General features: G+C 49.3%; 2 protein-coding genes across 5 annotated transcripts in view; both read left to right on the top strand.

Moving 5' to 3' along the window:
* The window catches only part of LOC117001312 (hydrocephalus-inducing protein-like), a 75,486-nt gene extending 72,928 nt beyond the window's left edge, over positions 1-2,558 (top strand). For all 3 annotated transcript variants that reach the window (XM_033069540.2, XM_033069541.1, XM_033069542.1), the window contains one exon: positions 412-2,558. In XM_033069540.2, the coding sequence (XP_032925431.1) occupies positions 412-574 (163 nt within the window). In that variant the 3' untranslated portion in view covers positions 575-2,558. The remainder of the gene's footprint in view (positions 1-411) is intronic.
* A 20,192-nt stretch (positions 2,559-22,750) lies between these two features.
* VAT1L (vesicle amine transport 1 like) overlaps positions 22,751-24,084 on the top strand; it is a 55,304-nt gene continuing 53,970 nt past the window's right edge. Inside the window, exon 1 of one of the 2 annotated variants that reach the window (XM_033069561.1) lies at positions 22,751-22,839. In XM_033069561.1, coding sequence (XP_032925452.1) covers positions 22,766-22,839 — 74 coding nt within the window. In that variant the 5' untranslated portion in view covers positions 22,751-22,765. Of the gene's footprint in view, positions 22,840-22,978; positions 23,303-24,084 lie in introns of those variants that run through there. The other variant, XM_033069560.1, reaches the window with a different exon arrangement.

Here is a 24,084-nt window from a genome sequence, read left to right as displayed (position 1 = left end):
CCCAGAAAGGCAGCGAAACACCCAGAGGAGCACAGAAAGATCATCTGGCCTAGGTAGGGAGAAGAGACACTGTATGAAACATCAAGCTCCTGGAGAGTTACAAAATCTGTATTGAGAGATCCAGACCAGCCAGTCCCTAGCTCTGCTTCCAGCCAGTCCCTAGCTCTGCTTCCTTTTGGGACAAACAGGGCCTGCTTCTCTACATGGAACCCCATGTCCTGTGGTTGGTCCTCAGACACTCAGCTGGTCATGTTCCTGCCCTTGCACCTCTGCAGCCTCCATGCAGGGAGTGCAGCTGTTTAATTTGCTACTTGCACAGAGACAGGATGCAACACAGTGTGCTCTCAAGGAAGAAGAAGAGCAGCTGTCTGGAAATGTTCATCTGGCTAATACCAGTCCCTGTCTTCCTAGGACTCCTAACCTGAAGCCAGCTCTGAAGAAGGCAGAGGTGATTGTGAAAGGCAGAGCCCAGGAGCGGAAGAGTCTTGACAAACCGAAACGCTCTGCGTTACGGCAGACAGAGAAAGGTCAGGGACCCAAGAAACGGGTGCACTGGAAACCAACACTTGAGTGACAGCCTTTGTGTTAGCTGCAGCATCCAGCAGGAGCTGGCAACATCGTGTCTGCTGCTGCTGATAGTCTGCCACCCTTCACCAGAGACCTCTGCAGCTACCCTTCCAAACTCCACTAAACACCTTTCTCTTATCCTTAATTACCTACATTAATTAACTAATTGTTAATTAAACAATTGGTAATAAATTGTTAATTGTCAGCTTGTCTTGGTTGGAAGGACAGGTGTCTGTGGGACCTCTCTGGAATGGAGAATGTGATCTCCTTCCCTCCAAATTATTATAACTTTGAAATTAAGGGGCTTTCAGGCAAAGATATGGGAAAAGGAGTAACAGTTTTTTACTAGTATGTATAACAAGGCAAACAAACAGCAGCACTGGCAGCAACAGCAAACAGAACCAGATACCCCAGCACAGCCTTCTCTCGGCTGCAGGCACTTTCCCTTTGGTGTGGTTCCAGTCACAGCTGGGCAGGGAAGGGAGGCAAATAATGAATAAAACAATTGCTAGAAAAATTATAATTAAGCTACACCAAGGAATACAAGGGAACCCAAGCACTGTGTGATCAATTCTTAAGAACTTACTGCTGTGAGGGAGTCTATACAGTAGCCAAATAGTGACTGAACAATGCCCAATTTGTTAAAAGATAAATAAGAAAGTGATCAGAAAACACCCTAGTGAGGGAGGAGCCCTAGCCCTTAGACCCTTTCCAAATATGCAAATGCATTACTCTGAGTTCCCCAAAATAAAGAGATGCAAGTATCTTCTTGTAATAGTTGATCACCTCACCCACTGGCTAGAAGCCTTTCCTCCCTCAGCTGCAATTACCTCAAAAGTGGTTAAGATGCTATTAGAACAAATTCTTCCTAGATATGGGATAATTGAAAGAATGCACTCAGATGAGGGAACACACTTTACTTCAAAAATTTGACATTCTATATGTGTTGTATTAGACATGAATTGGAAATTTCATACTCCATGGCGACCTCAATGCTCTGGATATGTGGAAAGAATGAATGCTTTCCCTAAGAACAATATTACCAAATTAATGACTGAAACCAAACTAGCATTATTACAGATCAGAACTGCTCCAAGAAAGGAGCATTTCTTGTTCCTATGAAATGTTATTTGGGTTACCTTATCTGGGTAGGGAGGAGGAGCTGAAACTAATGAAACTTATACCTCAGAAATTATTTGCAGGCAATCCCACTTTCTTTCACAAACCTTAAAAGGTTTGTTACCCCAAACATCACCTCTAGACTTTCATTTACACTATGTAAAACCAAGAGATTTGGTTCTAATAAAATTTTGAAAAGATGATGCCTCAACACCAGCATGGGAAGGTCCCTTTCAGGCACTTTTAACAACTAAAACAATTACCAGGACTGCAGAATAGGAGTGGTCTCAAGCCTCTGAAGTCAAAGACCAGTGGAAACTCCTTCCCAAACTTGGACAGTGGTACAAGGAAGTGATCCTTTAATCTTCAAAAGATGATTTAATAGTGAAGAGTCAAGGCCAAGACTGGAGTGACCTCTGTACCTGCCACCAGAGAGACTTTGGCTCCACTGTGGCCTGCAATCCCTTGGGTGTTGAGCAGTGGGAATAGAAATCATACCAGACCTTGACAGAAGAGGAATAGGAAATGATGTTCTAAGACTCTGGAAATCACTGCATGGAGTGTCACAGCTTCTGTGCTTCATCTCCATATCCCTACAGTGTGCTGTTCTAGTGCACAGAACTTAGGAAGCAGGTATGGATAATGAGGAAGGTAGTCTTTGCTGCCACAGCTATGATCTGAGCTTTGCTTCATCCGAGCAAGCACAGATGGAACTGATGGGAGACACTGCACACAAGTATACCCACAACTCACTTTACTTGAGTTGGAGGAGAACTATGGGCAGCAACGTGAACTGACAAATCAGGAACTTTTAAATACAGTAATTTCATGACCATAAGGTGTACCGGACTATAAGACGCACCCGCCGGGAGTCGGCAAATCTCGCAACTTTGTAGATCATATAAGGTGCACCGGACTATAAGGCGCACTTTTTTTTTGCAGCGAAGATCCGTGCCGCATGCAATGAAGTAACTAATTAGTAACGGAATCCTGTGATCGTGGAGTTTACTGGCATGTGCTCAAATTGGAAACATTTTTCACAGATTGGCGTAGCCTTTAAATGCAGCCCCAAGCGTCCTCCCCACACGTGGGCCCCGGCACTCCCTCCTGCCTCCGGCTGGCGAGGCGGGTCTCAGGGTATCTGCAGCTTGCGGCTGCCATGGTTTGGGGCGGCCACAGCTCACACCTCGGGGTTACTACTGTTCAGGGCGGCTCAGGACCGCCTGTGGTTCAGGGCGGTGCAGCGCTGCCCGCTCCTTCTCTCCCTGTGCGGCTCCTGCTGGCCGGGAGCTGCCCACTCCCGCCCCTCGCTCGCGGCTCGGTGCTCCCATAGCGCCACCTCCTCTCGCGGCTCAGCTCACGGCTCACACTTTTTTTTTGCAGCGAGGAGCTGCACAGTGTGCAACAAAGTAATGAATTACTGGCAGGTACTCAGTTTGCAAACATTTTTCACAGATTGGCATAGCCTTTAAATGCAGCCCCAGGTGCCTGCCCTGTGCTGCGGGCCCCGGCACTCCCGCCTGCCCCCGGCAACCACCGCGTGGCCGCGGGTCCCAGCTTCCCCTGCCTGGCGGCCACAGTTGCCACAGGCCCAGACACTCCCACCCGGCGCTGGCTGGTGCAGCTCGACTTGCGGCTTAGCCACCACGGCCACTGGCGGCTCCTTCCCCCCACGCCCGGGCTGCAGCCGCCGGCGGCTCCTCGTTCCCCTCAGGCTCGGCGCTGCCTGGTGGCTCCTCATTCCTCCCGCGCCCGGCGCTGCCTGGTGGCTTCTCATTCCCCCCGGGCCCAGGCTTCCGGAGGTCCTCCAGATGCCGACCCCAGGATGGACACTGAGGATCCGCTGTGCTGGAGGCTGGAGAGGAAAAGAGAGACTCCAGGCCTTCCCGGGAGCAGTGCCAGGTGAATCTCTCAAAAACAGGTTACTCCCAGTGCTGCTGTTCTCCCCCGCTGTGCCCACCCCTCCCCTCTCCGAGCCCTCGGTACCCCTCCCGGCCAGCCCCGGGCGATGTGCCGCAGCCCTGCCCTCCAGGGACAGGCAGCTCACATCCCGCAGGAGCTCATGGGCACGCAGGTTCCTCCCATAGTGGGAGAGGCACCTGGAAAGACACTTTCCCCTCTCAGAAATGGGGTCCTCCCGCCCTGGGTCGGGTCACTTCCTCCGGTTCCTGCAAGGATGGAGGCTTCTCCACACGGTCCCCAGGTCCTGCAACCTCGCCGCCCTTGGGAATCCCCACAGACACACACAGAACTGGCGGTGGATGTCAGCCAGCATGTAGTTACTGGCCACCTGGATCTCTCTAACAGTCCTGCAAGTCTCTCCTAAAGCAGGTAGATGTTAGGGTGAGATTTAATGGTGCTTGCACCAGAAGAAGGGTGGGAGTGATGTGTAGGGGAGATATATTCTCCCATAGTCACCTCTCCCCCTCCATCCCTGACTGTCCTGTGTCTCCCCTCGCCCCCGCGCGTCTGGTCCGGCTGGGTTCAGTAGAGTGGGCAGCCCCTCGGCGGAGGTTGTGTGAATGGAGAATCAGCCTGGCTGACTCCTCCTCCCCTGCAAGCACCTCTATTTAAGTTTTGCAAAGTTGAGGGCGAACAGGCATCCGAGGTGAGGCATGCGGGTTGGCTGTGCCCCCCCCCTCCCAGCTCGGACAGGCAGACATTCGTACAGACAGACACGCACACGCGTGGACACACAGACACACACACTGCATCCTGCCCTGCGCTGCGAGCGTGTGTGAGCCCGGAGGCAATCCTGGAGAACAACCTTTCCCTGTCGCTGCTGCCAGCTCTCGCAGGGCTAGACCCGGGGAACTGCGTTGCAGAGCAAACTTCTTCCAAAGGGCTGAGCTCACCGGCCTGATGCCTGCAGCCGGAGCTGGCCTCCGGCTTGGCGGGCAGGGGCCAGGTGTCTTGGAACAAGTGTGGGCCGGGGGGAGACTGGCTGGACTGGGAGACAGGCCGTGGCCCCGCTGGCCAGGGCACTGCAGCCACACCCGCCTGTGCTAACTGCGACCCCACTGACCTCACCTGCTCATGCTGGCCGCGACCTCGCTGGCCTTGCCTGCCTGTGCTGACCGTGGCCCCGCTTGCTCTGCCTACACTATCAACCTCGGCCAGCCGGCCCCACCTGCCCCTATCAGCTGCAGCCTCGCTGCCTCCAGCACCATGGCCCCGCCTGCCCCTATCAGCTACAGCCCCGCTGACCCCAGCACTGCGGCCCCGTGGGGCAGGGCCGCCCTCGGCTCAGTCGACGTGGGGCGGGGCTGCCCTCGACTCGGGCCACCCGCAGCTCGGGGCCGCCCGTAACTCAGGGGCAGCACGGGGCAGGGCCACCCTTGGCTCAGGGCCACCCTCGACTCGGGGGCGGCACGGGGCCACCTGCTCCCTTCCTCCCCGTGTGGCTCCTGCTGGCCGGGGACTTGCGGGTTGGCAAATTTCATAACTTTGTACGTTATATAAGGCGTACCGGACTGTAAGGTGCACTTCTGGGTTCGGGGGAAAATTTTAGTCAAAAGGGTGCGCCTTATAGTCATGAAATTACTGTAGACTGAATTTAACACTAATCTAATAAAAGACTGATTAATCTTATTTCTAACTGCTTCACAAACTGAGTCAGTTTATGCTGACCAGACAGGATAATTAAATCAAGGGCTAGAAGAAGTAAACCAAAAGGAAAAGTAGAAGAAGAAGAAGAGAGAGAATCAGGCAGGCAGAGAAAAATGTCAGGAACGGGTCTGGTTTGCTACTATTGTAAGGAAAGAGATCATATACAAAAGTTTTGCAGAAAAAGGGAATGGGGTAAAGCTACAGAAAAAGAATTGTACACTTTAGAAAAGATCTTAAAAGCAGAAGATTAGGGGTGTTGGGGGCTCTATGCTCTGAGGGAAAAAACGGAACATCTGAATGAGCCCCTGGTAAACCTAGACGTTGGCCCTCAGAGCAAAGGTTATGAATTTTTAGTGGACATTTCTAATACTTTGCTTTACTTCTCACAATACTTCGTTTAAAGACTGCTGTCTTGTTTCTGACATTGATTAGTTTATATGTCTGCCATTTTTGTTTCCTTTAACCACCATTTTTATTTTTCCCACTGCCAACTCTATTTATGTCTGGATTGACATCTTTGTTTTGTTCTCCACACTATTTTTTAAAATTTTATTTTATTTTATTTTTTAAACTGTTATATATTTTCATTTAGCTCTTTATGCTGTCTTATTTCTATCATTACAAACATATACACTACCTTGTTTGCATTGTTGCTTTTGCAATTTTATGTTTTATTATTACCTGGGTAAAATACTGATTTGTCCTGTGGGGGTTAAGCTTTTGTATCTGTTCTGACTGTGGGGCAGTATGTGACAAAAGACTAGACAGCACCCCACCCCCACTACTGGACACTGCTACTCCCTCATGGACACAACCTGGTACTGCAGTCCGCCCACTCTCCTAGCGATTCTGCCCCCTTGTAGACACAACCGGTACTGCAACAACCTGGGCAGCTCTGCTTCCTGGTGGACACAACCTGGTACTGCGCTGTTCCCCCTCACAGGATGTGCTGCCCTCTGTTGCACAAAACCCAGTACTGCAGCTCCCCATCACACAACCATGCTGTGCTATGGTGGACACAACCGGTAGTGCAGCCCTTCACCAGCTGAGAAGTGCTGCCCCCTGATGGCACAACCTGTACTGCACCCCCCACCGCCCTCCCCCCCTCCCCTGCCCCCCCTTCCTCCATGAGCAGCGCTGACCCCCAGTGAACACAAGCGGTACTGCAGCCCCCAATCTCTCTTGGCAGTGCTGCCCCTGGTGGACACAATCAGTACTGCAGACACACATCCCCCACCGGTGCTGCCCCCTGGTTGAGACAATCTGTACTGCACCCCCATGGGAAGTTCTGCCCTCCAGCAGACATAATAGGTACTGCAGACACCCATCATCCGGCAGTGCTGCCCCTGGTGGACACTACTGGTACTGTTCCCCCTTTGGCCCTGCTGCTGCCCTGTGGACACAACCAGATACTACAGCCCCCCCATCCCCCAGCAGTGCTGCTCCCTGATGGACACAGCCTGGCACAGCAGCCACCCATCTTTCTTGGCAGTGTTGCACCCGGTGCAGACAACCTGGCACTGCAGACACCCATGCCTCCACTGTTCTTCCGTTGGTGGACACTACCGGTACTGCGCCCCCTTAAGCGGTGCTGCCCCCTGGTAGACACAACCGGGTACTGCAACCCCCCCATCCTCGGGCAGTGCTACCTCCCTGTGGACAAAACCTGGTACTGCAGCCCAACATCCCGCAGCCATGCTGCGCCCTGTGGGACACAACTCTGTCCTGTGCCCTCCTCATTCCCAAGCAGTGCTACCCTCTGCTGGACAAAACCCCAGACTGTGCCCCCCCCCCCCCCCCCCCCCCCCCCCCCCCCCCCCACCCCCTTCCACTACAGGGCACTGCTGCCGCCTTGTGGACACAAGCCGGTTCTGCAGGCTCCCATTCCCCCAGCAGTACTGCCCCCTGATGGACACAACCAGTACTGCAGCCCTTCACTTGCTGGGCAGTACTGCCCTCTGGCAAACACAACCTGGTACTGCGGCTCCCTCACTTCCAGGCAGTGCTGCCCCCCCTTGCGGGCACAACCCAGTACTGCAGCTCCCCATCCCTTGGCAGTGGTGCTCCCTGGTAGACACAACTGATACTGCAGCTCTTGACTAGCCGGGCATTGCAGTCACCTGGTGGACACAATTGGTACTGTGCCCCTCTCTCTGCAGTACCAGGTTGTGCCCAGCAGGAAACAGCACTGCCCAGGGGGCCCACTCGCACACACTTAGGCACACTCAAACAACACTCGCACATTTGGGAACACTCGCACACACTCAGGCACATGCGGGCACACACGGGCACACTCACACACATCCAAACACATTCAGGCACACTCGGGCACACTCAGATACACTCAGGAACACTCAATCAAACTCAGGCACTCACAGGCACCCTTGCACACACTTGGGTGCACTCAAATACACTCGGACACACTCAACAACACTCACACACATTCAGAACAGTCAGGCACAATCAGGTACACTTGGTATGATCAGTCACCATTGTGCACACTCATCCACACACAGGAGCACTCGGCCATACTCAGGCACATTACAGCAAACTGAGGCACACACAGGCACAGGTGGGCAGATGCAGCCACTGGGTTGTGCACACCAGGGTGCAGCACTGCCCAGAAAGTGTGTGTGTGTGGGGGGGCTCAGTACCGGGTTGAGTCCAATAGGGGGTAGCACTGCTTGGGAGGTGAAGGGGTGTGGGGGGGGTACAGTACTGCATTGTGTCCACCAGGATACAGCACTGCCTGGGCAGTGGGGGGAAGTGCAGTACCAGGTTGAGTCCACCATGGGGCAGTAGTGCCCCTGGCGGGCAGTACCCGTTGTGTCTACCAGTGGGCAGCACTGCCCAAGGAATGAGGGGCTGCTGTATTGGGTTCTGTCCACCAGGGGGCAGCACTAACTGCGGTTAGGAGGGGTGAGTTGCCCTACTGGCTTGTGTCCACTGGGTAACAGTACTGCCTGGGGGGTGGAGGGATGGCGGGGGGGGGCACAGTACTGGGTTGTGTCCACTAAGAGACACCTCTACTGGTGCTTGGTTGGGATACCAAGTTGTGTCCACAAGGGAGAAGCACTACTGGGGCCACGGGGTTGCAGTACCCGGACATTTCCGCATGGGGAAGCACTACTGTTGGGGGGTAGTGGGGTGGGATGCACTACTGGGTGGTGTCAACAAGAGGGCTGCACTGCTCAAGGGGTAGCGGTGTTGTGGGTCGCAGTAATGTGTTGTATCTACAAAAAGCAGAACTGCGCAGGAGGGTGTTAAGTGCCAGGTTTGTCCACAAGGGGGCAGGACTAATGAGCAGGGGAGGGGAAGCTGCAGTACCAGGCTGTGTCCACTAGGGGACAGAACTACTGGGCATGGGCTGCAGCACCAGGTTGTGTCCACAAGGGGGCAGCACTGCTCAGGGGGTGAGGTGCTGTATTACTGGGTTTTGTCCACCAGGGGGAAGCACAACCCAGGAAGGGGGGAGCGCAGTATAGGGTTGTGCCCACCCTGGGCAGCACTGCCCTAGGATTGAGGCGGGACAGAACCAGGTTGTGTCAACCAGAACTGCCCGGGAGGCTGAAGTACTGGATTGTGTACACCACAGTTGTAAGGGTTGGTCCGAAGATTGCCTGATTCTGCCTCACAATCATCATCAGGGACTGAGACCCTGAGACCCCTACCACTCGCTTTGGGCAGGAGCTGCTAAGTCTAGCCAAGGCAGATGCTCTAATGGACTGGGTTTGGTTGTGTGCTGTACTGTCATGGTGTGCTGCGCCCTAGCAAGGTGCAGGCTGAACCATACTTTCTGCAGCTGAACAACAGGCCTCACTCACAATGGTCCATAAATCTTCACACCTTTTAGCCAGCGGCCCCTCACCTTGAAATGGACTATAAAATTATAGACCTTTGAGACTTCTTTCTCCCCACGGACGGAAGACATCGCCGGATGATCTGAAGATGTCCCATCTATTGGTAGCTATTCCCCCCTATTCTTTCTGTCTCTCTGCCTCTCTGCCTCTCTGTCTCTCTGTCTCCCTGTCTCCCTGTCTCTCTGTCTCTCTGTCTCTCTCTCTCTCTCTCTTTCTCTCTCTCTCTCCCTCTCTTCGTCACCTTTTTATCTCTTTCCTTCTCACCATTACCCCAAAACTGAATTGTTGGTCCTCAATGAATTGCTTTGTTGCTTGCTGCTGAACAAAACCTTAGTTTCTTGCTGTTGTCTTTTGCACCCTGTGGTCAAATGAACCATCATGACCCCCGCTCAGGTTGTGCGGACCGTGAAAACGGTGCAGCACTGCCCTAGGGGTGGGGGCGCAGTACTGGGTAGTATCCACCAGGGGGCTGTACTGCCAGAGGTGTGTGGGTGCAATACCAAGTTCTGTCCACAATGGGGCAGCACTGCCCAGAGTGCAGGGGCAGCACTGTAGTGGGTTGTGTTCACCAGGGCACAGTGCTGCCCAAGGAGTGGGAGGCTGCAATATCGGGGTGCATCTACTAGGGAACAGCAGTACTCAGAATGAGGAAGGTGCAGTACTGGGTTTTGTCGCCCAGGTAGTAGCAGTGCCCAGTGTGGGGGAGGGGGAGGAACACACAGTTCTGGGCTTTGTCCACCAGAGGGAAGCACTTTCCAGGGGATAGGGGGTTGCAGTATCAGGTTGTGTCCACCAGGGGGCAGCACTGCCCAGTGTGTGGGTGGGACGCAGTACCAGATTCTGTCCATCGGGGGCAGCACTTATCTGGGGATGGGGGGGCGCGGGGGGCATACCGGATTGTGTCCACCAGGGGCAGAACAATCCAAGGGGGAAGGGGGTGGCATAGTATCAGGTTGCGTCCACCAGGGGGCAGTACTACTCAGATGGTGGGGGAGGAGTACTGGGTTGTGTCCACCAGGGGGAAGAACTGCCTGGGGGCAGTGCACTATGAGGTTGTGTCTAACAGGACACAGAACTGATTGAGGGGTTAGGGGGGTGGTGCAGTACCAGGTTGTGTCCACCCGAGGTCAGCACTACCCAGGAAATAGGGCTGACTCAGTACCGGGTTGTTTACACCAGTGGGATGTGCTCCTTGGGGGGGTTGGGGTGGCGTAGTATTGTGTTTTGTCCACCAGGGGTCAGCACTGCCTGGAGGATGGGGGTGGTGCAGTACCCAGTTGTGTCAACAAGGGGGCAGCACTACCCGGGGGGGAGGGGTGGGGTGCAGTATCGCCCTGCTGCAATCCAATGTAATCCGTGTTTTTTCCCGAAACCCCTTTTTGTGGTTTGATGGTATAATCCCCTTTCCCTTCTGACCAGACCTGGTTGGCCAGAGTCCAAATCTCTCCAACCCCTCACCGAGGTTTAAATTCCCCCTTGTCTCCTGTATCCAGTCTCTTCTTCTCTTGGTAGTCCTCCAGAATAAACCTTGGACATACACCAGAGAAGAAGAGCTTCTTTTGGTCTTTTGCCTCATTCATGCAGGAGTCTTGGGCTTCCTCTTGGTACTGAGCTAGTGTGGGAGCAGGAGGAAGATTCAGGATATCTTTGCATGGACAAAAGAATTTTGCAGGGGTGGTTCTGGGGAGATTTTCAGGAGTATTTGGGGATTCTTGGAGGGGTTTTGTGATTTTGGGTGGATTTTGGGATTTTTGCTGGGGTTCTTGGGGGATTTTGGGAGAGATTGGGGATTTGGGGGGGTCCTGGAGAAATGGGGGGGGGGGGACATGGGGATTTTTGGGGGAATTTGGGGGTTGTGAGGGCTTCTGGGCGGATTTTCAGGAAGACTTTCTGGGGGCTCTGAGAATTTTGAGGGGAATTTGGGGATTATGGGTGGATTTCGGGGCAATTTGGGGAAATTTTGGGTGAATTCCCAGATGGATCTGATTTTAAGATCCCTTGGTGAGTTTTGGAATCCCTTTGGGGAGTTTTTGGGGTCCTGAGTGAATTTTGGGCTCCCCAAGTGAATTTTAGGGTCACCCCTGTATTTTGGATTATTTTCCCCCTTTCCTCCCCTCCATGTTCAGTTCCAGTCCCACAGCTCCAGTTCAGGATTTCGTCACCCGCCATGTCCGAGGCCGCAGTGAGAGGAAAACCCAAAATTCGGGGAGTGAAAAAACACCAAAAACTCCCAAAATTAAGAGGAGTGACTCCAGAATTGTTACTTAACTTGGGGTTCAGGTCTGGACACCTGTTGGAGCTGGAGGTAAGGAGGACCCCAAAATCTTGGGGGGGGAATTGGAGGGGGATGTTTCTAAATTCAAGGGCTCAGATTTGGAGTTGGGAACTCAAAATTTTGAGGAATCTCCCTCAGATTTGGGGAATATTTTGAGGTATTCTCCAAATTTTGAGGTGTCCCTATAATTAAAACCTGGGGAGGTTTTAAGGGGTCTCAGGTAATTTTGGGGTCCTTTTGGAACCTATTTTAAAATTTTGGGGGTCCCTCAAGTTTAGATGTAGGAAATTTGGGGGATTCCCCAAAATTTGGGTCTTCAAAACTGGGACATCCTCCACTTTTTGAGTCTCATTTTTTGGGGAAGATTTTGGGGTTTTTTCTGGGGTTTACCCAAAACTTTGGGAGTTTTGGGTAATGTGAGGATGCTTGGGATAATTTCAGGGAGATTTGTGGGATTTTTGGGGGGATTCTGATGAATTTTGAAGTGAATTCAGTTGGATTGGGGGTCAAGTATTTGGGGCCGGGTTCTTGCATGCCCCTCCCGGTACTCGTGGCCACGAGGGTGTGCTGCACAGGAAGCTGGTGCAGGTCCAGAGGAACCTGACCTGCCTGGGGGATGCCGTTGAACAAGCACAGATAATATCACACAGCCATTCTTGCAGGCTGTAAACACGGGACTTGCACGAGGGTTTCTACCCCCAAACTCCAATTCTGGGGTCCCCACTCTCCATTTCTGGGAACCCTACCCCAATTTTGGGATTCCCTAACCATCCCCCCCAAAACCACAATTTTGGGGTCCCTGACCCCCCCTTGTCCCCAGAGTCCTTACTGATGCGGAGCGAGTGGCGGAGCTTTGGGCAGGGCTCTGAGGATGGTGTCAGAGCTGGACTCTGTTATGCAGGGGGCAGCCACCACGGGGTGCGAAAACGCCGCTGTCCTAGTCTGGAGGACAGGTGTCTGCTGAGAAAGGCAGGAGCCTCTCTTTGAAATGGAGAATGTAAACCCCCTCCCTCCAAATTATTATAATTTTGAAATCAAACGGCTCTCAGGCAAAGACATGGGAATTAGGAATAACAGTTCTTTACTAGGGAAATTAAAACAGAAGTACAATACTACAAAGAAACAGACCCCAAGCCCTGACAAAGTCAGAGTACAACCTGACACCCCGTCAGGCAGGGTGTTGGTAGCAGTTCGATTAAATGGTGGCTGCATCCTCCTGCAGTGACAGATGTGATTCAGTTGAAGCAGTGCTCCTGTACAAGGTGCAGTTTCCCTCCGGAGGTCCAGCGGTGATGTGGAGAAATCCGGTTTACCTCTGGAGTCCAGTGGAGAAAGGGGCTCCCTTAGTGTCCCAAAACCTCTGTTTTTATCTTGGTAAGAAATGTTGGGCTCTTCCCCCTGGCTGGAGCAACTTCCAATGGGATGCAGTAATTTTATCAGTCCCACAGTGGGACTCAATGGCCATTAGCAGAAAATGACTGGCTGGAGGAAGGATGGGTTGTGAAAAGATAAAGAACAATGCCCTGCCTGGTTTCAATGGATGGCCCATTAGCAGAATATCTCCCGTGGAGATAAGGATCACTGCCCCCACCCTCAGCAGATGGTGATAGAATAAATACCTTTTATCACACTCTGTACTGTAACCCAAGACAGCCGCCCAGAAGAGGTAATGTGGGCATGGCCTAAAGGGGGTGGGGCTTACTTTGGATTTCCGTATCTGAGCAATGAGGAGGATTTTTGGGAAGTCTTGAGGGGATTTGGGGAATTTTTGGGAATTTGGGGGTTCCAGGGTATATTTGGGGGGTGCTAAGAGGGGAATTTTGGGGGTTTAGGAATTTTTTTGGAATTTGAGGAGGATTCTGGTGAGGGGGGGTGTCACTGAGAGGATTTTGGGGATCCTGATGAGAATTTTGGGATACTATGGGGATTTTGGAGGTCCTAAAGGGGTTTTGGGGGATTTGGGGCATTTTGTGGGGATTTTGGAGGTCCTTGGTGGATTTTGCCATTCCCAGAGGGATTCTTTGGGGATTTTGAGGAGATCTGGGAGGATTTGGGGAAATTTCAAAAGATTTTGGGGGTCCCTGAAGGGATTTTTTGGGGGCTCAGGATGCGACCCTCACAGGTTGCTCCTGGCCAGCCCTGCCTGCTCCCCCAGGGTCCTGCCCTCCCTGAGGAGGCAGATCCAGGTACAGGGAAGGGACTGGGGGGCTTTGGGGGGGACTTGGAAGATTTTGGGAGGGATTATGGTGGATTTTGAGGGGGTCCTGGAGAAATTTGGAGGGGTTGGGGTCTGCAGGGGCAGATTTTGGGAGGGATTAAGGAATTTTGCAGGGGTCCTGGGGAGATTTTTGGGGGGATTTAGGGATTGCTGGAAGGATTTGGGGATTGGGGGGGGGGTTGGGGATTTTTTGGGGGGTTCTGGGGGAATTTGGGGAGAGATTGAGGATTTGGGGGGGTCCTGGAGAAATTTGAGGGTGATTTGGGGATTTTGGGGGGAATTTGGGGATGTGGCATGGCTATTCCTCATATCTTTTCTGTTCTGCAGAACCCAAACTGTTGGAGCAGCTGTAGCTCAGCAAAATGCGGCAGGAGAGAGCCACTCTCTGGATTAGTTGTTCTGTGTCCAAGGAACTCAACACATCACCACAATCCGGGCCACGGGAAGGAGATATGAGGAACGTGGTTTTGGTGGTTTTGCTCCTGCCCATTTATCTGCGTGAGACGTCTCTCCGAATCTTCGGTCCTTGCGAAGCTGTAGTGTGCTGCGTCAAGATAAGGAGCACCATGTAAAGAGAGTGACAACCTGGTGGAACTTTGCAGGTTGCAAAAGAAAAAGGAGTGCCCCTTGAAGTTTTAGCAAGTTTAAAATATGTGTTCTCCAAACAGCTCTGAAATAGCGCTATAGCACACTGCCTCACTGGGCTGTCTTTCTCACACAGGCATGCCATCAACATTTTGCACTCTTGCAACTCCGTTGTCAACCTTCAGCAGCTGCTGTGCTAGCAAGATGTTCTGGAAGTAAAAGCCAGCGCAGGGCAGCACCTTCTACTTTCCCTGAATAAGTCCCATAGAACACACCCAGTCACTGTGTGCTTTCTGTCGCCAGTGCACCTGGGAGTGTTTTCTGCATCTCTGAGCCTAATGGCAAGGGCAGTATTTTGCACAAAATGCAAACTTTGCCACAGGGAACAAAGACTGAGAATGTTCTATGGGCTCTCGTCTCCTGACCTTTTCTCCTTAGAATTTCCAAACACACTGACAAACCCTGGAGTCTATTGGACCAGATCTGATTTCTCAGAAGACTGGAACACTGAAGAATTGTTTGCCTTGGTTGCAGCCTGGAAGGTTTGCTATGCAGCATTTACATTAATTTTGCCTCCAGAAATTGCCTTTATCTAACATTTAGCTGATTATTATTGAAAAGCACATCTGAAATGATGCCAGTACTTCTTCAAAGCCCCTAAAGGTTGTCCAGGTGTTAGAAACATAAATTATTTGTTGGTAGAATTGCTTTGTTAAGTCTAGGACTTGACAGGCTTCAGTGATCTCAGACCTGGGGAAGGTTAGCAAAGCTGGGGAAGAAGGATGTGCTTCTGATAGCGGGCACAGAGAGTGCAGAATTTACAGGCCACAAGGACATTTGGCAGAAGTCCCAAGATAAGGAAGAAACTAACCAAGTCAACTCAGCAAGTGTGCTAGAATCAACTCCAGCTGAGTAGAAGGCAATTCAGGCAGGGGAATATTGCAAGCATCGACTCCCAGCCATTGATCCAAGAAACCCAAGGACAGAAAAGACTGAGCATAGGACTAATCAGCATGGGAAGCCAAAGAGTCATGTAACCAATCAAAGGTAGAATACAGTTAATAAGAGGACCAGGTAGCTTTTGGCCAGTGAATACCGATGCCATTGTTTGCTAAAATGCTGTGAAGTTTTGATGATCGGAGAGCCAGGCTCTTGTGGCTTCTCCCCTGGCTCCCTACTTTGCACAAACTAGAGCAGAAAACAGAAATACCTCGCATTGATGTGGGAATTGGCACCGTGCAGTGAGCAGCGAGCCCGCACTGGGGTGAGAGAGGAAACACAGTGGCACAGCCTGTCCTCTTGTGTAGTTACACTGCTGTCAGCAAATGCTCCAATTTCAGACTACAATGCCTTTTTTCCCATTATCTTCCAGTATGGCTAAATACAGCTACATAAGCACATAGAATCACAGAATCATAGACTGGTTTGGGTTGGAAAGACCTTTGAAGGTTACCTCATTCCAACGCCCTGCCATGGACAGAGACATCTTCCAATATCCCAGGGTGCTCCAAGCTTTATCCAAGCTGACCTTGGAAGCCTCCAGGGATGGGGTAGCCAGAGCTTCTCTGGGCAACCTGTGCCAGGGCCTCATACTCAGAAAAGGATTTATTTCTAATATGCATTTTAAATCTACTCTCTGTCAGTTTGAAGCCATTCCCCCTTGTCTTGTCACTCCAGGCCCTTGCAAACAGTCTCTCTCCATCTTTGTTGGAACTCCTGCAGGTACTGGAAAGATCCAGTTAGGAACAATGCTAATTCTCTCAGTCTTCTCGAAGTCATAAAACTGGAACACTTATCCTTGTGTGATTATAAATATTTATCATTAGTAGAAATGCCATTATCAATAGTATAAGCTTACCCAAAGAACTTCACTAGTGTGCTTAACTATAAAATATGAAACTACTTCTCTTGGTGAACATGGCATGAAGATTTTTTCGGCCCAGTTTCCTAATTTATGAATTTACTTATGAGAATCAGTATAAAAAGAAGACAGCTGTGGTTTTGGTTTTGTTGTAGGTTAACTCTGACAGGCAGATAAATCCCACAGACTTTCTCATCTCTCCTCTGCAGTGGGCTGGGGCAACACTGAGAAAACTTGTGGTTCAGATAAGACAGGTTAGTAAGTGAGGCAAAGCACTATGTGCAAGCAAAGCAAAATAAGGAATTATCCCCTGCTTCCTAGGCTGGCAGATGTTTGGCCATTTCCAGGAAAGTAGGGCCTCAGCCACAACCCCAAATGTCCCCCTTTCCTCCTCCTTTCCCCCAGCAGTGCTTGCTCAGCAAGATGCCATGTGGAATAGGATTCTCCTTCCATCTGGTGGGGTGTCCCAGCTGTGTCCCCTCCCAGCTCCCCGTGCACCTCCTTGCTGCTGGGCTGGTGGGAAAAGCAGAAGAGGCCTTGACACTGTGTAAACACTGCTCTGCAGGAACAAAACCACCAGTGTGTTATCAGCACTGTTGAGGTTACAAATCCAAAACATGGCATCACACCAGCCACTATGAAGAAAAATAACTCCATTGCAGCAAAACAGATTACAGGTTCTGAACCTTGCCTGCAAACTCCAATGCATTTATTCCATTTTAGAAAATCGCTGTTTCTACCAGTCCAGGTGAAATCCAACCTAGAAGCTATGTAATGAACAGTTCCATTAGCATCTTAAGAGTGCTCAGAGGAAACCAATCTCCTAATAAGCTGGTGTTTATGTTTTCATTTATGGGTAATTTTTTTTCCTCCATAGGGAGAGTAGAAAAGAATACAGCAACATACTCAGTTGGTTTATTAAAATCAATGAGTTAGAAAGCAGTAAGTCGCTATGGAACTGAGGAAAAGAGAGTATTAATAGACCATGATAAAACACTCTACAGAAAACACAGTAATGCTAAAGAGTATCCTTTTCCTTTCTGCAAAAAGCCCATCACAGAGGGCACAACCAGGGTGGTACAGAAAGCTGCATCAAGAGCTTGTGGGGGAAAGTAAGCTCTCTGTATTGTAAAGCCTATGGAAATTGTGTGCAGTGACACAGCTCTTGTAAGAGCTGTAAATTAGTTCAATGCCTTCAGGCTTAAATTCAAACTAGAAGCATCCCTGCTCCCAGACCAGCAACCTTTGTGTCACTGCTCTTGGACAGCTTCAGAAACAGGCAAAACAGACGTCAGTTTAGAAAACCTAAAATCTCCCTTTGGTTTCCTTGACCAGATACAGGAGCTACCTGCATTATATATGTAAATACTCCACAAGAAAAAAACAAGATCCTCAAAAAGGCAAAACAGTTTGGTAATTTTGTAGAAAGTAACTTTGCTCAAAAATACAATGTGTTATTAGATCAGTCTGAAGATGACATTCACAATGTTCCTGGCACTATTGCGCACTTTAGTGTAACAGTGGATAACAACTGGACATAGCCAGTAGGATAACTGCATATGCTTTTCAAACTTATTCTTAGCATTCTTTGAATTCTCATTCTTTTGTACACTTCAGCTCTGCTGCAAACTTCAGAGACATTTTTTCACAAGCTTCTAACAAGTTACTGTGGATCCGTAATTACTGAGACCAAATGGAGTCAAAATGCCAAGTGGGATTACTCTTTCTCAAAGCCTGCAGTCACACAGAATGAAGGAGTACATAAATCATCATGTGCATCCCCCTACAAATAACAGTCCAGTTGCTGACCATACTACTTACAAAGGGAAATTCAACATGTGCAATCACTTTTTACTTTAGCTACAAATTACCTAAAAGAATAAGCTACAAATAATATCTTGAAACTGTTTAAGTTCAGGAATGGCATTGCAATACCCTGGAAAATTCTACTCCACCTAGTGCTGGTGGAGTATTACAAGTGAGTTGTAAGTGTGTATTACTAGTTGTTATTCATATTAGGTAAAAATGGCTCAACTCAGCTTTACAAAGCAGGAAACAAGTCATGGAGAGTTGAAATGATGGAGTTGGGACAGTGTAACCAGTCTGCTTTTGTGAGAGATGCTCTTAAGCAGTGATGGTAGTAATGTACTCATCTCCTGTAACTTTGCTCCTTGGAGGTGATCTACTATCCGCCTCTGCTTTTTTTTCTGACCTTTTTTTTTCTTCATTTCTTCAGCTGAGTGCCAAAAGGAAACACGGAACTTCAATGTGACTACCGAAATAATAGATTTTTTTTTCAAAGTAAAAAAACTCAGAGCTTTTAGAAAACACAACAGAAGTGTTGAAATGTGTAAACAGTAGAAGACATTGGACAGTATTTTACATGATGCTACATCAGCCAAACAAATGGAGAATAGGGCTTGAGGAACAAGGATATAAATGAAGTTTTGTTAAAAGGGCTTATATTGGTCTCTGTGTGAACATTTAAATTTTCCTCAGTTGTATTATTTTGTGATCAGCTACGATTTATTTAATTTCTGTTGTACCCATCCCTGAATTATCTGAGCACAATCTCCGAACAAGACAAATGGTAAGGTAGCAAAAGGTTGCAATAACTGAACAGCCAACAGGGTAAGTCATACTGGCATATATTGACTTTGCCAAATCCTCTGCCAGCGCTTTAGTTTCCTTTCCTCTTTGGTTTAAAATGCAACACATTTTCATTACTTCTTATGATGCCAAGGAGCTCTAAGCTGCACCTGCTGAAAGAAACTGTGCCATTCTTTTCAGTGCCTATGATCAGAGAATTGCTTCATTGCTGCTATGATTTATACAGAGCTTCACCAGCAAGAGAAAGCCCCTGGCTAAGATAAAATGAAATAATACAATTATCTTAATGTAAATTAACCTTAGGAAAAGGAGGTCTGTTTGGTTTTCAAAAAGTCCAAACAAATAAATCTCACATCCTGTACTCTTGGAGATTCCTTTGGAAATATCTTTGTTAATAGATTCTACACAGGGATACAGGTGGAAAAAGACACTAAACCAATTTTCCTATTGATAAGAGATGTTGTGGACTATAGGGCATAACAACAGCTGAAATAGGTGCTCTGAACATGTTTACAAAACATAATTTCTTTCAGATTCCTTTTCAGCACTAGACAGAACTCGGTGACAATAGACTGTAAAAAAACCAATGTTTTGGAACTCAGTGTATTAAAAACTCCTTGTTTACGCATTCAAGCAGCCAGAACATACATCAATATGATTTCGTAATTTAATTTATAACTACTAGAAAAAGAAATCATTTAACATAACAAAAATGTTTATAATACTTTATTCTAAAAACAAAACTTGAATTGTACCCCAGAGAAAATCCCTGAGATAAAAATTACATTCGAACTGAGGATTGGTTTTGGCCATTTATGTGTTACTTCTTTTGAGCAAAGTGATTAGCCCTTATTCAGGTCTTCTTGTTCCTGTTAAAAAGGGAAACTGATACATCAATGACATCAAATCCTTCTTGGACACAAAAACCTCATTGTTCTTCCAAAATGAAGTCAAGTGTCAAGTACATAATGAGAATCTAGTGGGGGATATTTCTTTTGCACAGTGGTCCAAGGGTTGTTTGGTTTGGTTTGGTTTCATCTTCACACAGCGTCAAACCTTGCATTTAACTCATCTACTTCATTTTTTTGTTGACCTTCCACTGGGTCTGTGTTTCCAGTAGCAACTTCAAATTCTTCCTCTAACTTCCTCCAGAAGCATTGCAATACCACAGTCAGATTTATCTTGAATGGCTGCTCCCCTCCATGAAATTTAGGCCTGAACTGTTAAAACAGTAGTCTTGATGTAGTCATATATAGGTCCCTTTGCTGAACAAAGGAACATTATGTTCTGAAAATAAAATATCTGAATCAGGAGAAAATGCTGACTGCGACTGCCAGCATTTAGTCACAAGTAAATTGTTCCTTTTCCCTTCCTTTCTGCACAGCATTTTAAACATCACTATCTCAAAGAAAAGATATCCCCAGCTTGACCAGCAGGTACAGATGGTGATAAAAGAACTCTAAATTCCCTTTTGCTCAGGTTCCCACAGCATGTTCATTAATATTGTCACTGCTTGTCTATACTCATCAAATCGAGTTCTGTGTTTTCATCTTTATAGGTCCAATCCACCGGCTGCTAAAGTCAGTGGAAAGTCACTGTAAAAATGCTTTTACTGAAGCCTTTAGTGATATGAATGACCATCCCACAGTCTGTTTCTAGAGTGGTTAAATTCACAGTCAGAATAAGTCCTGCTTTTACAGTATATGCTTCTGTACTACATCATCAAATATTCTTAAAGAAGTACTCAGGAATTAAATGATGCGAATGGAATCATGATTATGCAAAAGTATCATGTACATATTATTTCCCTTTCCACAACTGACCTGTACAATTGCTGATTCTACCATAACCATGTTTCTAAAAAATGGCCATCCTTCAACATTTTGACTTGCAAACTGTACACGGTTAAGTTATTTAGGATAAATTACCTTTGGTTCAGGATCAAAGGGGGAATAGAGATAGCTTTAAATCGGTATGGGGAGGCTTAATCAGAAGACTCACAAACCACTGCAAAACAAGTGCAGTTTGAAGGCCCAGATTCACTTATTTGGCTATTGCAGACTGCTGGAGTGATGTGAGTGAGCTGTCCCCTAGTCTCTTCATCATTCTCAATGTCACTTAGTTGCCATATGTTATCTGCTTTACTTCCCCCAGTCACTCTACAGTTCACCATTCATTTGAGTTAGAACTGTAACAAGATGCCATCAGAGTGAATAATTTGGAGACAAGTGCATGTTATTCTTTATTCAGCTGCTGCCCGCCTGGTCATGCATTCAAATGACCAGATCTAAAGTGACAGAACCTTGTATTCCCCATTGCAGCACTAAATTAGCCAAGTGTAGGGAACAGGGAGGGGATATTCATGATATCACCAGGGGAACAAGGGAGGAAAAAAGGTTACTCATCTTTAAAACAGTTAGATCTCTCGACACACTGAGAGTTAGAATGAAGTGAATGGCATTGCTTTAATATGTCAGACATCAAATTCTTGATGATGTTAATGAGCTGGTTCTGAGTCTTTGTCAAAACATATCTTAAGGACAAGTTAAGTGGTATTTGAGGCATCAGACTTCACTTTTGATAAAATCTGTTAGAACTTCTTGAGGTAACGAACCTAGTGAAGCTTCCTTGAGGCTAGCACTAATTTCTCCTTCACACCTAACATTTGTTTATTTACTGCTTCATTTATGGCAGGCCTAGATGACAAATCTCAGAAATGGCATTTAAAAATACTTTGTCTGAAAGTTTTCACTGTCTAGAGGGGAAAAAACCTCCAAAATTGCAAAGAAATGTGAGAATTCTCTCTATTCCTCCACTCTCTCACTTTGTTACTGTTAATGAAAATATTTTTACCCCATTACTTGTTGTAACTAAGATATTTCCAAAGTTTTTGACTTCCTTCAAATACTTGAACACTGAACACATGGCCCAAGGTGAAATAAATGCACATTATGAAATTAAGGAGTACTGATGAACTCAGACCACTACAACTCCCCAGCCTAAAGAGAGGGTGGTCATAATCCTCAACAGATGACAGAGAAGTCCTGAAGCTTCTTAAGAACTCAGTTGCAGGAGGTGAGGGTGGTTTGATGGAAGAACTGTACCCACAGGGAGCTCTGCAGGACCACTCACCATGCACACAACATGCTGCAATGAATTTTGGAACTCCATAAATACATGCATCATTTTAGGCTGATTTACTCCAGCTGTGGGGCCGTCCACAAATTGGTAAAGGGATCTAATACTGAACTCCATCAACAGCTCCGTCAATATCTATGGAATCTCAACTAGTGATCCCCCAAAGTCCACGCTCAGTTGCCCCAGGGGAGGCTGCAGGCATTGACCCTCATTAACACAGAGCTAAGTGACTGATGCCTGAGCCTCCTTAGGGACCCAAAGCAGGACAGTCCCAAGGGGCTTTGGTGGATGGGTGTCTTGCAGCATGCCCTGTGCTCATATTAAAGGATTTAGCTCCCCACAGAAGCCAGCAAAAACCAGCATGATCACCAAGTAAAGATCTGTTTCATAAAGGCTTAAAAGGCTTAAAAGTGCTACAGCAGAGTCTCAAGCTTGTGTTTGTTGCTTCGAAGGCGTGTGTCAGTTGTGAGGTAGCTGCCTGCCTGCATGGCTCTTCTGACGCTGAGTGGTCACAGAGAAGAGCTTCAGGGAAGGTGTACTCTGCACATTGGGCTCCCCAGTGAGGATCAAGACTCGGGCTTCTCGAGTGGAGATTTAACCCACGATGCCATGAGCTCTGGGGCACAGAGGGTGGTTGGTCCAATCAGACAGCCTGGTCTCACTCAGCTCAGCGGGTTTTGGGCTCTGTGCTGGCCTAAGGTGACAATGGGGCTGTTCAACCTGGAGAAGAAGAGAGTCAGGGGTGTCCTTATCCCTTTCTATAACTACGTGGAAGGGGGGTGGACCCAGGTGGGGATCGGGTTCTTCTCCCAGGTAACAAGTGATAGCACTTACTAAAGCTGCACCAGGGGAAGCTGAGGTTGGACATTTGGAAGAATTTCTTCCCAGAAGGATACTTAGACATTGGGATGGACTGACGGGGGATGTTAGTGAAGTCCCCACCCGTGGAGGTGTTTAAGGACCTATCTCCCAGAGGTGACAAGGTCCGGGTGACAAGGTGGGGATGGGTTACAAGACTGGACTGTGTGGTCTCAGAGGTCCTTTCGGCCGGCGCGTTTCTGTGATTCCGTGCCGGGGGAGCAGCGGCGCGGGCGGCGCGGGGGCGGCGCGGGCGGAGGGCGCTGCGCAGCCGGTGCAGTGCGGCGGGCGGGCCCCGGCGGCTCCGCGGCCATTCCACACGGCGGCACCGGCCTCGCACGGCGGCACCGCGGAAGCCGCCGCAGCCGCGACATGGCCAAGGAGGGAGCGCAGCGAGCCGAGGAGACGGAGCAGATGATCGACAAGGAGGGCGGCAGGGAGGCGGCCGAGGGCGGCGCGGGCGGCAGCCTGCGCGCCGGGGACGCCAAGGAGATGCGAGCCGTGGTGCTGTCCTCCTTCGGGGGGCTCAACAAGCTCCGCGTGTCCAAGAAAGCCATGCCGGAGCCGCAGGAGGGCGAGCTGAAGATCCGCGTCAAAGCCTGGTCCAGTATTGCCCCTCGCCCTCTCCCTCCCCCGGGCCGGGCGGGGTGCGGGGGCCCGCGGGGCGGGCAGTTTGCAGTGCGGAGAACCGAGGGTGCCCGCACTGGCGGCCGTGCCCTGCGGCCGGCCATCCCCGGGCATCACTGCGCTCGGAGCGTGCCCTCTGAGCCCCGCAGCCCCCGGCTCTGGCGCCGACTTCCCGCACCTGTGGCTTCCCCGCGGGGGAGCCCCGCTCCTGGCAGCCGCCGCCGGGACCCCGGTCAGCGCTGAGCTCCGGGCTCCCCTCTCCAGGGCCGGCAGTGGGGTTTGTGTGCGCTCGGCAGTGGATGCGAAGGGAAGAAAATTGTCAGTGGTATTTCACGCTGCCGGCTAGGAGTAAAGAGGGGGTAGGCCTGCCTAAGTGCGTTCAGGGTTTGGGTTTCTGTGAGAAGTGTGTATGCCAGATTGTGCGTGTTGCTCAGCACCTGTCTCTTTCCCTTCTGACACTGGCTGCTGTTTTTCTTCTGGGAATCACTTACTTAAATCAGCATCCATTTTCATCGGAGCTGCTGTGGCAGCGTGGTCAGAGCTTCGGATAACTTCCCAGTGTTAGTCCCTGTGTCCAGGTGGCTACAGTCTGGCAGCATCCTGAAAACGAGCTTTCCTAGATGGCTTGATGGCTTGCTTTTTTTTTCTTTTTTTTTTCTTTTTTTTTTTTTTTTTAATTCCTAGGTTGCTGGTTCTTAAAGCACGTGTTCCTTCGTGAAAATACGTCTAATTTTTTTGAGTGACAGAAACTGTATTA

The sequence above is a fragment of the Catharus ustulatus genome, chromosome 11, assembly GCF_009819885.2.
Source record: "Catharus ustulatus isolate bCatUst1 chromosome 11, bCatUst1.pri.v2, whole genome shotgun sequence".
Lineage (NCBI taxonomy): Eukaryota > Metazoa > Chordata > Aves > Passeriformes > Turdidae > Catharus > Catharus ustulatus.
The sequence above is the reverse complement of the archived record's forward strand: the minus strand, read 5'-3'. Positions and strand labels throughout refer to the sequence as shown.